Source organism: Hyperolius riggenbachi, chromosome 5, assembly GCF_040937935.1.
Source record: "Hyperolius riggenbachi isolate aHypRig1 chromosome 5, aHypRig1.pri, whole genome shotgun sequence".
Classification (NCBI taxonomy): domain Eukaryota; kingdom Metazoa; phylum Chordata; class Amphibia; order Anura; family Hyperoliidae; genus Hyperolius; species Hyperolius riggenbachi.
The window spans coordinates 448,370,680-448,388,298 of NC_090650.1; the positions used below are offsets into that span (position 1 = coordinate 448,370,680).

Genomic DNA, 17,619 nt, shown 5'->3' on the forward strand with positions numbered 1-17,619 from the left:
GCATAGGTGGGTGTTTGCTGGAGTCTGATAATCGGCATAGCTGGATGTTTGCTGGAGTCTGATAATCGGCATAGCTGGGTGTTTGCTGGAGTCTGATAATCGGCATAGGTGGGTGTTTGCTGGAGTCTGATAATCGGCATAGCTGGATGTTTGCTGGAGTCTGATAATCGGCATAGGTGGGTGTTTGCAGGAATCTGATAATCGGCATAGCTGGATGTTTGCTGGAGTCTGATAACCGGCATAGCTGGGTGTTTGCTGGAGTCTGATAATCGGCATAGGTGGGTGTTTGCAGGAATCTGATAATCGGCATAGCTGGATGTTTGCTGGAGTCTGATAATCGGCATAGCTGGATGTTTGCTGGAGTCTGATAACCGGCATAGCTGGGTGTTTGCTGGAGTCTGATAACCGGCATAGCTGGGTGTTTGCTGGAGTCTGATAACCGGCATAGCTGGATGTTTGCTGGAGTCTGATAACCGGCATAGCTGGATGTTTGCTGGAGTCTGATAACCGGCATAGCTGGATGTTTGCTGGAGTCTGATAACCGGCATAGCTGGATGTTTGCTGGAGTCTGATAATCGGCATAGCTGGGTGTTTGCTGGAGTCTGATAATCGGCATAGCTGGGTGTTTGCTGGGGTCTGATAATCGGCATAGCTGGATGTTTGCTGGAGTCTGATAATCGGCATAGCTGGGTGTTTGCTGGAGTCTGATAATCGGCATAGGTGGGTGTTTGCTGGAGTCTGATAATCGGCATAGCTGGATGTTTGCTGGAGTCTGATAATCGGCATAGCTGGGTGTTTGCTGGAGTCTGATAATCGGCATAGGTGGGTGTTTGCTGGAGTCTGATAATCGGCATAGCTGGATGTTTGCTGGAGTCTGATAATCGGCATAGGTGGGTGTTTGCAGGAATCTGATAATCGGCATAGCTGGATGTTTGCTGGAGTCTGATAACCGGCATAGCTGGGTGTTTGCTGGAGTCTGATAATCGGCATAGGTGGGTGTTTGCAGGAATCTGATAATCGGCATAGCTGGATGTTTGCTGGAGTCTGATAACCGGCATAGCTGGGTGTTTGCTGGAGTCTGATAATCGGCATAGGTGGGTGTTTGCAGGAATCTGATAATCGGCATAGGTGGGTGTTTGCAGGAATCTGATAATCGGCATAGCTGGATGTTTGCTGGAGTCTGATAACCGGCATAGCTGGGTGTTTGCTGGAGTCTGATAATCGGCATAGGTGGGTGTTTGCAGGAATCTGATAATCGGCATAGGTGGGTGTTTGCAGGAATCTGATAATCGGCATAGCTGGGTGTTTGCTGGGGTCTGATAATCGGCATAGCTGGGTGTTTGCTGGAGTCTGATAACCGGCATAGCTGGGTGTTTGCTGGAGTCTGATAATCGGCATAGCTGGGTGTTTGCTGGAGTCTGATAACCGGCATAGCTGGGTGTTTGCTGGGGTCTGATAATCGGCATAGCTGGGTGTTTGCTGGAGTCTGATAATCGGCATAGCTGGGTGTTTGCTGGGGTCTGATAATCGGCATAGCTGGATGTTTGCTGGAGTCTGATAACCGGCATAGCTGGGTGTTTGCTGGGGTCTGATAATCGGCATAGCTGGGTGTTTGCAGGAATCTGATAATCGGCATAGCTGGGTGTTTGCTGGGGTCTGATAATCGGCATAGCTGGGTGTTTGCTGGAGTCTGATAATCGGCATAGCTGGGTGTTTGCTGGGGTCTGATAATCGGCATAGCTGGGTGTTTGCAGGAATCTGATAATCGGCATAGCTGGGTGTTTGCAGGAATCTGATAATCGGCATAGCTGGGTGTTTGCTGGGGTCTGATAATCGGCATAGCTGGGTGTTTGCTGGGGTCTGATAATCGGCATAGCTGGGTGTTTGCTGGAGTCTGATAATCGGCATAGCTGGGTGTTTGCTGGGGTCTGATAATCGGCATAGCTGGGTGTTTGCTGGGGTCTGATAATCGGCATAGCTGGGTGTTTGCAGGAATCTGATAATCGGCATAGCTGGGTGTTTGCTGGGGTCTGATAATCGGCATAGCTGGGTGTTTGCTGGGGTCTGATAATCGGCATAGCTGGGTGTTTGCAGGAATCTGATAATCGGCATAGCTGGGTGTTTGCTGGGGTCTGATAATCGGCATAGCTGGGTGTTTGCAGGAATCTGATAATCGGCATAGCTGGGTGTTTGCTGGGGTCTGATAATCGGCATAGCTGGGTGTTTGCAGGAATCTGATAATCGGCATAGCTGGGTGTTTGCTGGAGTCTGATAATCGGCATAGCTGGATGTTTGCTGGAGTCTGATAATCGGCATAGGTGGGTGTTTGCTGGAGTCCGATAATCGGCATAGCTGGATGTTTGCTGGAGTCTGATAACCGGCATAGCTGGGTGTTTGCTGGAGTCTGATAACCGGCATAGCTGGGTGTTTGCTGGAGTCTGATAATCGGCATAGCTGGATGTTTGCTGGAGTCTGATAACCGGCATAGCTGGGTGTTTGCTGGAGTCTGATAACCGGCATAGCTGGGTGTTTGCTGGAGTCTGATAATCGGCATAGCTGGATGTTTGCTGGAGTCTGATAATCGGCATAGCTGGGTGTTTGCTGGAGTCTGATAATCGGCATAGCTGGATGTTTGCTGGAGTCTGATAATCGGCATAGCTGGGTGTTTGCTGGGGTCTGATAATCGGCATAGCTGGGTGTTTGCAGGAATCTGATAATCGGCATAGCTGGGTGTTTGCTGGAGTCTGATAACCGGCATAGGTGGGTGTTTGCAGGAATCTGATAACCGGCATAGCTGGATGTTTGCTGGGGTCTGATAATCGGCATAGCTGGGTGTTTGCAGGAATCTGATAATCGGCATAGCTGGGTGTTTGCTGGAGTCTGATAACCGGCATAGCTGGGTGTTTGCTGGAGTCTGATAACCGGCATAGCTGGATGTTTGCTGGAGTCTGATAATCGGCATAGCTGGATGTTTGCTGGAGTCTGATAACCGGCATAGGTGGGTGTTTGCTGGGGTCTGATAATCGGCATAGCTGGGTGTTTGCTGGAGTCTGATAATCGGCATAGCTGGGTGTTTGCTGGAGTCTGATAACCGGCATAGCTGGGTGTTTGCTGGGGTCTGATAATCGGCATAGCTGGGTGTTTGCAGGAATCTGATAATCGGCATAGCTGGGTGTTTGCTGGGGTCTGATAATCGGCACTGCTGTGTAATCAGCTCTGGTCTCTCCCGCAGGGCTTTGCGTTCGTAGAATACGAGGTCCCGGAAGCGGCACAGCTTGCTCTTGAACAGATGAATTCGGTCATGTTGGGCGGGAGGAACATTAAGGTGAGTCCTGATACCTTGTCCTGGATTTTCCTGACTTGTGACCTTCTCAGACCACTCATTGCCCTTGTCTTGTTTCAGGTGGGCAGACCAAGCAATATTGGCCAAGCTCAGCCCATCATAGACCAGTTGGCAGAGGAGGCCCGTTCTTTTAACAGAATCTACGTGGCCTCAGTCCACCAAGACCTCTCAGATGAAGATATAAAGAGCGTATTTGAGGCCTTCGGAAAGATCAAGTCTTGCATGTTGGCACGGGACCCTACAACGGGCAAACACAAAGGCTATGGCTTTATAGGTGAGAATACTGGGCCTTCCAAGGCTGAATTTATACAACTTCCTCCCTTAGGCCAACTTTCTTGTGGCCACCCTTTCTGTGTCCCATAGTCCCCTCCCATTGCATGTGCAAGCCCCTCCTCTGTATGTAGTGGCCCACCCTTCTGTGTCCCATAGTCCCTCCCATTGCATGTGCAAGCCCCTCCTCTGTATAGTGGCCACCCCTTCTGTGTCCCATAGTCCCTCCCATTGCATGCACAAGCCCCTCCTCTGTATATAGTCTTCTCCCATTGCATGTGTACACCTATTCTCTGTATATAATGACCACCCCTTCTGTGTCCCATAGTCCCTCCCATTGCATGTGCAAGCCCCTCCTCTGTATGTAGTGGCCCACCCTTCTGTGTCCCATAGTCCCTCCCATTGCATGTGCAAGCCCCTCCTCTGTATAGTGGCCACCCCTTCTGTGTCCCATAGTCCCTCCCATTGCATGCACAAGCCCCTCCTCTGTATATAGTCTTCTCCCATTGCATGTGTACACATATTCTCTGTATATAATGACCACCCCTTCTGTGTCCCATAGTCCCTCCCATTGCATGCATAAGCCCCTCCTCTGTAAATTGTGGCCACCCCTTCTGTTTCCCATAGCCCCCTCGCATTGCATGTGCAAGCTCCTCCTCTGTATATAGTGGCCACCCAGTCTGTTCCGACTGACAGGTATATTTACCAGTTTTATAATAAAACAAATGATTTAATCGTTTCGGACTTGCACCTGTTTCTGCTTATCTGATTTTTGCTTAGATCTCTGCCTCAGAAGAGACGCACTAACTAATTCTTATTTTAAATTGTTGATTTGCTAGCTAGGTTGTGAAGTAACCATTTTTTCCTTTTAGGAGTAGCTAGGTGTAGTATGTCCGTCACTCATTTCATCCGGACACTGGTGGCAGCATTACTATCAATTTCCAGCATGAAATTGATAATTTTATTCTATCGATTTTACATACAATCGAGATTGTATCATGTATGGACCCTCTTAAATATTTGCGAAGTTCACAGTGGAGTGGCCTCCGGAAGTCTCTAATGAATGTGACTTGTATGGCAACAAGTGGCCTAGTAAGACGGGATTGGCGGGTGGATGTCACATTGTCGGCAGAGGTGCGACCAATCTTTGGCGCCAGTCTGTTTACAGTATTTCAAGCCATCGGATGCGACTATTCCCTGATGGTAATGGTGGCAGATTAGACAGGATTGGCAAGCTTCGTCGCATCATTTGTGATCCAGCAACCGGTCTTTACCATCAGCTTGCTCGCAGCCTCTCAAGCCATCGGATGCGACCATTCCCTGATGGTAACTGGAGTAGGTTAGATGGGACCGCATGCTGCATCGGAACAATAAATATCTTTTGTCTGGATCTTTTGAGGTCTTTTGTGAACTTCTTTACAAAGATTATCTGCAGATTTATCTTTGATCATGTGTACCCAGCTTTATTATTCAAAATCTGTCGGCCCTCATACACGAAGGTGGTAAGTAAAATCGGTCAGTTCTCTGCAGATAATAATTGGATGTTGTGTGTGGGGGTTCTCTGGCCTTAATACATTCGCTATAGATACATATCCAGGCATGAGGTTTGTGGTCCTGAGAAGTGTCTTTGTTCACAGAATACGAGAAGTCCCAGTCCTCACAAGATGCCGTCTCCTCCATGAATCTATTTGATCTGGGTGGTCAGTATCTTCGAGTTGGGAAAGCTGTTACTCCGCCTATGCCTCTCCTCACCCCCGCTACCCCTGGAGGTCTCCCTCCTGCTGCTGCAGTTGCTGCTGCCGCTGCAACTGCCAAGATCACGGCTCAGGTGAGTATGAGTGCTTCCTGCTGAGTGTTACCTGAAATATGGACTAAGTTTGGTCCAATTTGCCTCAAAGTAAATAAGTAGGGATTTTTGTCAGATGGAGGTAGACCTAATGTTTGTATGAAAAGTGCCCCTATCCCCACTGCTATCTTTGGGCCTTACCCCTGTGCAGTGGAGCAGTGCCACCCCTTTCTGCTTCTTGTGCAGCTGTCTGATCTGTGTGGGGTTCTACACTTAATCTATCCTGTCCCTCCTCCCACAACTGTGGGTGTAGTGTGATCCATGTCCTCGCCCCCTGATACTTTGCACAGGAAAGGAGGGGTAGTGTTGTGCTTCAGTCTTGCACAGGAAAGGAGGGGAGTTTTGTGCTTCAGACTTGCACAAGAAAGGTGGTGAGTGTTGTGCTTCAGACTTGCACAAGAAAGGTGGTGAGTGTTGTGCTCCAGACTTGCACAGGAAAGGAGGTGAGTGTTGTGCTTCAGTCTTGCATAGGAAAGGAGGGGAGTGTTGTGTTACAGTACCGCACAGGAAAGGAGGGGAGTGTTGAGCTTCAGTCTTCCACAGGACCGAAAGGGAGTGTTGTGCTTTCAGTGTTGCACAGGAAAGGAAGGGAGTGTTGTGCTTTCAGTCTTCCACAGGATGGGAGTGTTGTGCTTCAGTCTCACACAGGAAAGAGTGTTGTGCTTCAGTCTCACACAGGAAAGGGAGTGTTGTGCTTCAGTCTCACACAGGAAAGGGAGTGTTGTGCTTTCAGTGTTGCACAGGAAAGGAAGGGAGTGTTGTGCTTTCAGTCTTCCACAGGAAAGGGAGTGGTGTGCTTCAGTGTCACACAGGAAAGGGAGTGGTGTGCTTCAGTCTCACACAGGAAAGGGAGTGGTGTGCTTCAGTCTCACACAGGAAAGGGAGTGGTGTGCTTCAGTCTCACACAGGAAAGGGAGTGGTGTGCTTCAGTCTCACACAGGAAAGGGAGTGGTGTGCTTCAGTCTCACACAGGAAAGGGAGTGGTGTGCTTCAGTCTCACACAGGAAAGGGAGTGGTGTGCTTCAGTCTCACACAGGAAAGGGAGTGGTGTGCTTCAGTCTCACACAGGAAAGGGAGTGGTGTGCTTCAGTCTCACACAGGAAAGGGAGTGGTGTGCTTCAGTCTCACACAGGAAAGGGAGTGGTGTGCTTCAGTCTCACACAGGAAAGGGAGTGGTGTGCTTCAGTCTCACACAGGAAAGGGAGTGGTGTGCTTCAGTCTCACACAGGAAAGGGAGTGGTGTGCTTCAGTCTCACACAGGAAAGTGAGTGTTGTGCTTCAGTCTCACACAGGACAGTGAGTGTTGAGCTTCAGTCTTCCACAGGACAGGAAGGGAGTGTTGAGCTTCAGTCTTCCACAGGACAGGAAGGGAGTGTTGAGCTTCAGTCTTCCACAGGACAGGAAGGGAGTGTTGAGCTTCAGTCTTCCACAGGACAGGAAGGGAGTGTTGTGCTTTCAGTGTTGCACAGGAAAGGAGGGGACACAGGAGGAAAGCAGATAGAGGATAACATGGGTACAGAGGGGGACACTAAAGGTACAAGGGGCACACAAGAGGAGGATCCAGCAGAGGAAGAGGCAGCATAGTGGGAAAGACAGGAAGAGAATCAGCACAGGATCTTGAGTGTTCATAGAAATATATGACATCCCCTGAAAATAAGCCCTAGCACATCTTTTGGTGCAAAAATGAATATGACACTCTCCTGTTTTGGGGGAAACTCTGGTAAGAGGGGATAAGCAGGACACACAAGGAAGATATTACCAGCAGTGGAAATAAGTGGCATTTAGCAGGGATCAGCACACACCGCAGCTAGTCTGCTATCACTATAAGTAAACACATGACTGTTAATGGGCATGTACCATGCCAGTATTCTAAAATGAGGATGCAGTTAGTATGTTACCTCATTGATCGATGCCTTTTTTGAGACACGGTAAACACTGTTATCAGCTCAGAGACTTTAAAGAGGACCCCTACCCTCTGCCTGGTAATGGTGAAGGGGAGTCTGGTTATGGCCATAGTCACCCCAGTGGTCTCCTCAGATCCATCTAATTGTAAATCAGAAAAATGGCCATAATAGTGCTGACTAACTCCCTACTACCCTGCATCTCTTACTGCCCAATAGGTGTATGCTCCGCCCCTGCCGGGCCCCGCCTCTTTATGTGGCTGCAGCTTTATTCCTATTTCTGTCAGTCTGAGGTCCCCATAGGGCAGAGCTTCTCACCTTTATCATATCATGTACACCATTAATAATGATTGTGTTGGCCAAATAACCCTATTGTGGGTAACCTTGTCTCACATACCCCCTGAGAAGTATGTATGCCAGGAGTGCCTCATAACTGTGTATACATGTTTTCTGAACATTCCTTGATATAAATACATGTTTGTTTTATATGTGGCTCATTTTGAGAATGTACTATAGCCTATTAGGATTCACGTCCCCTCTAGACCAGGGCTTCTCTTGTCCCTGGACACACATATATTTCATAGCAGTACATGGTCATTGTTTCTGAACCATTTTCAGGCGTTTACTATTGCATTTAATTAGCTAAAATACTGATTTGGTGGTGGTGTTTTATACAGGATTTGATTTATATATATTTTTTAAACTCTAAATTGTTTATACTTAATATGAAGAGCGAGTACCCCCTGGACCCCTCAGAAGTACCCCTGAAGTACATGTACCACATGTTGAGAATCTAGGCTGTAGGGCAGTGTTCCCCAACCCTGTCTTCAAGGCCCACCAACAGTGCAGGTTTTATAGAAATCCACAGAGGTAGTTAATCAGATCTGCTCCAACACTAATTACCCCACCTGTAAATGCTTGTGGTTTCCTGCAAAACCTGCACTGTTGGTGGGCCTTGAGGACAGGATTGGGGAACTCTGCAGTGTAGGGAATGTGTCCATGAAGCTGGCCTCCCCTACAATTAGCACGAATAAAGCTTCCATCATGCTTGGTTGGTGCTAAGTTTATAAAAACTTGAATATATCAAAAAACTTTAGTCCATCTCAAAAACTGTATGTATATTTTATTTGTGCTGATTGTAGCCAGCTTCATGAAGCCCAATGAGCTGTATGTCGAGGAGCTAGGCCACAGACTTACACTAGGTGGCAGCACATACACACATGACTTAGTGTTCATGAATGGGACTACCAGGAATAGTTACACCACCGTTCTAGTGAATGGGGGAGGAGTCTGAACACTGCCATACCTACAGGAAGCTGTAAGATGCAGGGCAGCACTGAGCTAGTAAGCATTAGCCCTGCTGATTTATGGCTGTCAGTATTGTCAGACATTCCCTGCCTGCCCACACACAGTCTTTCAGGGTAAAAGCCACTGTAATGTCCTCTGCCCAGCATAATAAGCAGACGGTCTAGTAATCTGTGAATTGTTACAAGCGAGAGATCCCGTGACTGATGCACGTCTTTGTGTGTACAGGAAGCGGTGGCTGGAGCGGCGGTCCTCGGCACGCTGACATCCCCCGGTCTGGTGACCCCGGCATTAACCCTGGCACAGCCGCTGGGAGCCTTGCCACAGGCGGTAATGGCGGCACAAGCCCCCGGCGTTATCACAGGTGGGTACCGGGACGGATCTGTGCATTTCCTGTTCTGTTATCTGTAGACTCTGGCTTTACCGTCCGTCTAAGATAACAGCATTACTAGAGAAGTTTTCTACATTGCAAATATCATGTCGGTTATATGCAGATAGCATGTCAGTTATATGCAGATAGCATGTCAGTTATATGTAGATAGCATGTCAGTTATATGTAGATAGCATGTCAGTTATATGCAGATAGCATGCCAGTTATATGCAGATAGCATGCCAGTTATATGCAGATAGCATGCCAGTTATATGCAGATAGCATGCCAGTTATATGCAGATAGCATGTCAGTTATATGCAGATAGCATGTCAGTTATATGCAGATAGCATGCCAGTTATATGCAGATAGCATGCCAGTTATATGCAGATAGCATGCCAGTTATATGCAGATAGCATGCCAGTTATATGCAGATAGCATGCCAGTTATATGCAGATAGCATGCCAGTTATATGCAGATAGCATGCCAGTTATATGCAGATAGCATGCCAGTTATATGCAGATAGCATGTCAGTTATATGCAGATAGCATGTCAGTTATATGCAAATATGTCAATTGTATGCAAACATCATGCCAATTATATGCAGCTGTTCGGTTGTCTGTAGTTACAGGAATAGAGTTGTAAGTATTTAGTCAGCGAGTTTTCCTTTCCTTCATTAAATGACGCACCAGCTGCTCACACGTTGGTTTCCCTATAAAGTGATGTTGTAATGAATGATTGCTGTAGCTCCTCCCAGTAACGTTGTGTTTCCCGTGCAGGAGTGACGCCGGTGCGGCCGCCTCTGCCAGTGACCGTGCCGCAGGTGGGGCTGGTAAACCCCATCCTCTCCAGCCCCCCGGCTCTGGCTCAGCTGGAGCTGAAGGAGAAGAAGGAGGAGGAGGAGTTGGCTCCAGAGTCTGAGCGGCCGGAGATGCTGAGTGAACAGGAACATATGAGTATATCCGGCAGCAGCGCACGTCACATGGTCATGCAGAAACTCATGCGCAAGCAGGAGGTGAGTATAGCTCTGCAGGGAGAAAGACTGTAACTACATGAATATTCTGTATTTGCAGGCTTGTCACTAGGACTGCATCTCATAGGGTGGAGCCTGGTACACACCTTCCATTGTAATTGGCCAATGAGAGCTGCCCTGCACAATCTGTCCATAATATTCAGTATCAGTGGCCCTCACATGCAGGTGGTGAGACTGAAGGGGTGTTCCAGGCTGTACATATTTATACAGATTATTAATTGATATAGCGCCCTCATAGTCCATGGCGCTGCTCTGAGGTGTGTGTCTGCCCTCCGTCCTGCGGTGACATTGGTTACTACTGGCTCTGTGTTGCTGACGCTGTCCCTGTTGCTAGGGTCTCAGCACTGGTATCGGGCGTTTGTGTTTATATGACATCTCCTGGGCAGCAGGAGTTGGAGTCCCACATTAGTTTCCCAGCTGTTTCAGTCACTTGGAATCTGCTGCTGATCTGTTACTTCCACCCTGGGACAGGAGGGGCTGCGGAAAAACTTAAGGCTACTTAAAGGGATCCGTAAGTCAGCTGAAAAAAAAATGGGTTTCTCTTACCTGGGTCTTCTACCAGCCCCCTGCAGCCATCCTGTGCTCGCGTAGCCGCTCACCAATGCTCCGGTCCCCCGCCGCTGGTTAGTTTTGCTTTCGCCTGCGCAGGACGCTATAGCGGACGGAAATGCGTGCAAAGATATTCATGGCCAGGGCTGCACAGCCCTGCCGAGTCAGCGATAATGAAACTAATCCGCGGCAGGGAACCGGAGCATCTTTGAGTGGCTAAGCGTGCATAGGGGGGCTGGTAAAAGCCCCAGGTAAGTGAAACCCTTTTTTCCCAGCTGACTTAAAGAGAACCCGAGGTGGGTTTGAAGAACACTATTAGGACTCAGAGGCTGGTTCTGTATACTATCTCCAGCCTCTGTTACTATACTGTGCCCCCCCCCCCCCCCCCAGTCTCCCCCCTGCGCTCTGCTGTCCCCCAGAAAACAGGGACACAGGCGGGGAGCGGCTCTATAGAGGAGGCGACAAGCAGCACAAAAGTACACGGCGTGCTAGCGACAAGGTGGGTCAGGGGGGGCACAGTACAGACACAGAGGCAGCAGAACCAGCCTCTGTGTCCTAATAGCATTCTTCAAACCCACCTCGGGTTCTCTTTATGGATCCCTTTAATGTAGCACTAATCAATTTCCCCAGCAGATTTCACTGCTGTGATGTCTCCTCTCTCTCTCCACCAGGAACAGTCTCTCCTCTCTCCCCACGGTCTCTCCTCAGTCTCTCCTTTCTCTGTGACACTGACAGTCTCTCCTCTCTCCCCAAAGCCTCTCCTCAGTCTCTCTCCTGTCTCTCCTCAGTCTCTCCTTTCTCTGTGACACTGACAGTCTCTCCTCTCTCCCCAAAGTCTCTCCTCAGTCTCTCTCCTGTCTCTCCTCAGTCTCTCCTTTCTCTGTGACACTGACAGTCTCTCCTCTCTCCCCAAAGTCTCTCCTCAGTCTCTCTCCTGTCTCTCCTCAGTCTCTCCTTTCTCTGTGACACTCACAGTCTCTCCTCTCTCCCCACAGTCTCTCCTTTCTCTGTGACACTGACAGTCTCTCCTCTCTCCCCAAAGTCTCTCCTCAGTCTCTCCTCACAGTCTCTCCTGTCTCTCCTCAGTCTCTCCTTTCTCTGTGACACTGACAGTCTCTCCTCTCTCCCCAAAGTCTCTTCTCAGTCTCTCCCCACAGTCTCTCCTGGCTCTCCTCAGTCTCTCCTTTCTCTGTGACACTGACAGTCTCTCCTCTCTCCCCAAAGCCTCTCCTCAGTCTCTCTCCTGTCTCTCCTCAGTCTCTCCTTTCTCTGTGACACTGACAGTCTCTCCTCTCTCCCCAAAGTCTCTCCTCAGTCTCTCTCCTGTCTCTCCTCAGTCTCTCCTTTCTCTGTGACACTGACAGTCTCTCCTCTCTCCCCAAAGTCTCTCCTCAGTCTCTCTCCTGTCTCTCCTCAGTCTCTCCTTTCTCTGTGACACTGACGGTCTCTCCTCTCTCCCCACAGTCTCTCCTTTCTCTGTGACACTGACAGTCTCTCCTCTCTCCCCAAAGTCTCTCCCCACAGTCTCTCCTGTCTCTCCTCAGTCTCTCCTTTCTCTGTGACACTGACAGTCTCTCCTCTCTCCTCAGTCTCTCCCCACAGTCTCTCCTGTCTCTCCTCAGTCTCTCCTTTCTCTGTGACACTGACAGTCTCTCCTCTCTCCTCAGTCTCTCCTCAGTCTCTCCTGTCTCTCCTCAGTCTCTCCTTTCTCTGTGACACTGACAGTCTCTCCTCAGTCTCTCCTCTATCTGTGACACTGACAGTCTCTCCTCAGTCTCTCCCCAAAGTCTCTCCTCAGTCTCTCCTCAAAGTCTCTCCCCACAGTCTCTCCCCAAAGTCTCTCCCCACAGTCTCTCCTCTCTCCCCACAGTCTCTCCTGTCTCTCCTCAGTCTCTCCTTTCTCTGTGACACTGACAGTCTCTCCTCTCTCCCCACAGTCTCTCCTCAGTCTCTCCCCAAAGTCTCTCCTCTCTCCCCACAGTCTCTCCTGTCTCTCCTCAGTCTCTCCTCTCTCTGTGACACTGACAGTCTCTCCCCAAAGTCTCTCCTCAGTCTCTCCCCACAGTCTCTCCTCTCACGGTGACGCTGACTGTCTCTCCTCTCTCCCCACAGTCTCTCCTCAGTCTCTCCTTTCTCTGTGACACTGACAGTCTCTCCTCTCTCCCCAAAGTCTCTCCTCAGTTTCTCCCCACAGTCTCTCCTCTCACAGTGACGCTGACTGTCTCTCCTCTCTCCCCACAGTCTCTCCTCAGTCTCTCCTTTCTCTGTGACACTGACAGTCTCTCCTCTCTCCCCACAGTCTCTCCCCACAGTCTCTCCTCTCTCCCCACAGTCTCTCCTGTCTCTCCTCAGTCTCTCCTCTCTCTGTGACACTGACAGTCTCTCCTCTCTCCCCAAAGTCTCTCCTCAGTCTCTCCCCACAGTCTCTCCTCTCTCCCCACGGTCTCTCCTCAGTCTCTCCTCTCTCTGTGACACTGACGGTCTCTCCTCTCTCCTCAGTCTCTCCTTTCTCTGTGACACTGACAGTCTCTCCTCTCTCCTCACAGTCTCTCCTCAGTCTCTCCTTTCTGTCTCTCCTCTCTCGGTGACACTGATTTTCTCGCCTCCCCACAGTCTCTCCTCAGTCTCTTTCTCTCTGTGACACTGACAGTCTCCTCTCTCCCCACAATCTCTCCTCTCTCTCTGTGACACTGACAGTCTCCTCTCTCTCCCCACAGTCTCTCCTGTCTCTCCTCTCTCTGTGACACTGACAGTCTCTCCTCTCTCCCCAAAGTCTCTCCTCAGTCTCTCCCCACAGTCTCTCCTCTCTCCCCACAGTCTCTCCTCAGTCTCTCCTCTCTCTGTGACACTGACGGTCTCTCCTCTCTCCTCACAGTCTCTCCTCAGTCTCTCCTTTCTCTGTGACACTGACAGTCTCTCCTCTCTCCACAGTCTCTCTTCAGTCTCTCCTTTCTCTGTGACACTGACAGTCTCTCCTCTCTCCTCACAGTCTCTCCTCAGTCTCTCCTTTCTGTCTCTCCTCTCTCGGTGACACTGATTTTCTCGCCTCCCCACAGTCTCTCCTCAGTCTCTTTCTCTCTGTGACACTGACAGTCTCCTCTCTCTCCCCACAGTCTCTCCTGTCTCTCCTCAGTCTCTCCTCTCTTTGTGACACTGACAGTCTCTCCTCACAGTCTCTCCTCAGTCTCTCCTCTCTCTGTGACACTGACAGTCTCTCCTCTCTCCTCACAGTCTCTCCTCAGTCTCTCCTCTCTCTCTGTGACACTGACAGTCTCCTCTCTCTCCTCTCTCTCTCTGTGACACTGACAGTCTCCCCTCTCTCCCCACAGTCTCTCCTGTCTCTCCTCAGTCTCTCCTCTCTCTGTGACACTGACTTTCTCGCCTCCCCACAGTCTCTCCTCTGTCTCTCCTCTCTCCGTGACGCTGACTGTTTCTTCTCTCTCCAGGTCTCTGCGCTCTCTCTCTCTCTCCTCAGTCTCACTGACTGTCTCTCTTCTCTCCTCACAGTCCACAGTTATGGTCTTGCGCAATATGGTTGACCCCAGAGACATCGATGATGACCTTGAAGGGGAAGTGACGGAGGAATGTGGCAAGTTCGGAGCAGTGAATCGGGTTATTATTTACCAGGAGAAGCAGGGGGAGGAGGAAGATGCGGAAATCATTGTGAAGATATTTGTGGAATTCTCTATGGCGAGCGAGACGCATAAAGCTATCCAGGCGTTGAACGGCCGCTGGTTTGCGGGACGGAAAGTAGTGGCAGAAGTTTATGACCAGGAGAGGTTTGATAACAGCGATCTGTCGGCATGAAGCCTCTCGGACTTTTACCCCTCCCCCGTGTCCTTGTACTGTTTATTTTATATCATTGTGGATTGTCCTCACAATAGATCCATGGAAAATAAAGCCTTCGTTTGTTTTTTATACGATGTCTGCAGGCTTTTCTGTTATGGCGACCAGTAACGATAGCAGGAAGTCAGCCTGACCATATGACTCCCGTCCAGGGGTGTAACAATCATCCCTGTGAGAGATGCAGGTGCAGGGGGGGCCTGTGTGGGGAGGGGGCCCAACTCCCTTCCCCCTCACCTCGGCCCCCCCCTTCAGCGATCCTGGCTTCCCCTCCAGAAATGATGGCAGCGGGTGGGGAACTCACCTCTTCCAAAGTTTAGCAGTGAGGCCCAGTGATTTCCAGTTACGCCCCGGTGCATACTAAGTATGCTTCAGCCCCTTCCTGCCATGTGCTGATCATACGCACGGGAGTCAGGGTGATCTGGGTGGCACAGGAGAAGGGTGAGAGATGGGCAAACAGGCATGGTATAGGCTAGCACAGGAGCTGGGTGGGCACACAGGAGAATGGCAGACAGGTGTGGGATGGGCGGGCAGACAGGTGTGTAATGGGCGGGAACAGGAGCTGGGTGTACACACAGGAGAATGGCAGACAGGTGTGTAATGGGCGGGAACAGGAGCTGGGTGTACATACAGGAGAATGGCAGACAGGTGTGGGATGGGTGTGCATACAGGAGAATGGCAGACAGGTGTGGGATGGGCGGGCACACAGGAGAATGGCAGACAGGTGTGGGATGGGTGTGCACACAATGGCAGACAGGTGTGGGATGGGCAGGCACAGGAGCTGGGTGTACACAGGAGAATGGCAGACAGGTGTGGGATGGGCAGGCACAGGAACTGGGTGTACACAGGAGAATGGCAGACAGGTGTGGGATGGGCGGGCACAGGAGCTGGGTGTACACACAGGAGAATGGCAGACAGTTGTGGGATGGGCGGGCACAGGAGCTGGATGTACACAGGAGAATGGCAGACAGGTGTGGGATGGGCAGGCACACAGGAGAATGGCAGACAGGTGTGGGATGGGCGGGCACACAGGAGAATGGCAGACAGGTGTGGGATGGGTGGGCACAGGAGCTGGGTGTACACACAGGAGAATGGCAGACAGTTGTGGGATGGGCGGGCACAGGGGCTGGGTGCACACAGGAGAATGGCAGACAGGTGTGGGATGGGCGGGTACAGAAGTGGGATGGGCGGGCACCCAGGAGTGTGGCAGACAGGAGTGGGATGGGCGGGCACAGGGGCTGGGTGCACACAGGAGAATGGCAGACAGGTGTGGGATGGGCGGGCACAGGGGCTGGGTGCGCATACAGGAGAATGGCAATCAGGTGTGGGATGGGCGTGCACACAGGAGAATGGCAGACAGGAGTGGGATGGGCAGGCAAAGGGGCTGGGTGCACACAGGAGAATGGCAGACAGGAGTGGGATGGGCGGGCACAGGGGCTGGGTGCACACAGGAGAATGGCAGACAGGTGTGGGATGGGCAGGCACACAGGAGAATGGCAGACAGGTGTGGGATGGGCGGGCACACAGGAGAATGGCAGACAGGAGTGGGATGGGCGGGCACAGGAGCTGGGGTGCACACAGGAGAATGGCAGACAGGTGTGGGATGGGCAGGCACACAGGAGAATGGCAGACAGGTGTGGAATGGGCGGGCACACAGGAGAATGGCAGACAGGAGTGGGATGGGCGGGCACAGGAGCTGGGGTGCACACAGGAGAATGGCAGACAGGTGTGGGATGGGCAGGCACACAGGAGAATGGCAGACAGGTGTGGGATGGGCGGGCACAGGAGCTGGGGTGCACACAGGAGAATGGCAGACAGGTGTGGGATGGGCAGGCACACAGGAGAATGGCAGACAGGTGTGGGATGGGCGGGCACACAGGAGAATGGCAGACAGGAGTGGGATGGGCGGGCACAGGGGCTGGGTGCACACAGGAGAATGGCAGACAGGTGTGGGATGGGCGGGTACAGAAGTGGGATGGGCGGGCACCCAGGAGTATGGCAGACAGGAGTGGGATGGGCGGGCACAGGGGCTGGGTGCACACAGGAGAATGGCAGACAGGTGTGGGATGGGCGGGCACAGGGGCTGGGTGCGCATACAGGAGAATGGCAATCAGGTGTGGGATGGGCGTGCACACAGGAGAATGGCAGACAGGAGTGGGATGGGCAGGCACACAGGAGAATGGCAGACAGGTGTGGGATGGGCGGGCACACAGGAGAATGGCAGACAGGTGTGGGATGGGTGGGCACAGGAGCTGGGTGTACACACAGGAGAATGGCAGACAGTTGTGGGATGGGCGGGCACAGGGGCTGGGTGCACACAGGAGAATGGCAGACAGGTGTGGGATGGGCGGGTACAGAAGTGGGATGGGCGGGCACCCAGGAGTATGGCAGACAGGAGTGAGATGGGCGGGCACAGGGGCTGGGTGCACACAGGAGAATGGCAGACAGGTGTGGGATGGGTGGGCACAGGGGCTGGGTGCGCATACAGGAGAATGGCAATCAGGTGTGGGATGGGCGTGCACACAGGAGAATGGCAGACAGGAGTGGGATGGGCAGGCACAGGGGCTGGGTGCACACAGGAGAATGGCAGACAGGAGTGGGATGGGCGGGCACAGGGGCTGGGTGCACACAGGAGAATGGCAGACAGGTGTGGGATGGGCAGGCACACAGGAGAATGGCAGACAGGTGTGGGATGGGCGGGCACACAGGAGAATGGCAGACAGGAGTGGGATGGGCGGGCACAGGAGCTGGGGTGCACACAGGAGAATGGCAGACAGGTGTGGGATGGGCAGGCACACAGGAGAATGGCAGACAGGTGTGGGATGGGCGGGCACACAGGAGAATGGCAGACAGGAGTGGGATGGGCGGGCACAGGAGCTGGGGTGCACACAGGAGAATGGCAGACAGGTGTGGGATGGGCAGGCACACAGGAGAATGGCAGACAGGTGTGGGATGGGCGGGCACACAGGAGAATGGCAGACAGGTGTGGGATGGGTGGGCACAGGAGCTGGGTGCACACAGGAGAATGGCGTGGGTGTGTGGGATGGGCGGGCACACAGGAGAATGGCAGACAGGTGTGAGATGGGGGAAGATGGGCACAGGAGCTGGCCGCACACAGGTGGGTAGGCATGGAGTTACAGAATGAGAGGATTCTCCAGAGC

General features: G+C 51.8%; 1 protein-coding gene across 2 annotated transcripts in view; it reads left to right on the forward strand.

The window, feature by feature from the left end:
* The window catches only part of PUF60 (poly(U) binding splicing factor 60), an 82,218-nt gene extending 67,685 nt beyond the window's left edge, over positions 1-14,533 (forward strand). For both annotated transcript variants that reach the window (XM_068238203.1, XM_068238204.1), the window contains 6 exons: positions 3,233-3,325; positions 3,404-3,617; positions 5,251-5,441; positions 8,894-9,029; positions 9,813-10,048; positions 14,123-14,533. In XM_068238203.1, coding sequence (XP_068094304.1) covers positions 3,233-3,325; positions 3,404-3,617; positions 5,251-5,441; positions 8,894-9,029; positions 9,813-10,048; positions 14,123-14,422 — 1,170 coding nt within the window. In that variant the 3' untranslated portion in view covers positions 14,423-14,533. The remainder of the gene's footprint in view (positions 1-3,232; positions 3,326-3,403; positions 3,618-5,250; positions 5,442-8,893; positions 9,030-9,812; positions 10,049-14,122) is intronic.
* The last annotated feature ends 3,086 nt before the right edge of the window (positions 14,534-17,619 follow it).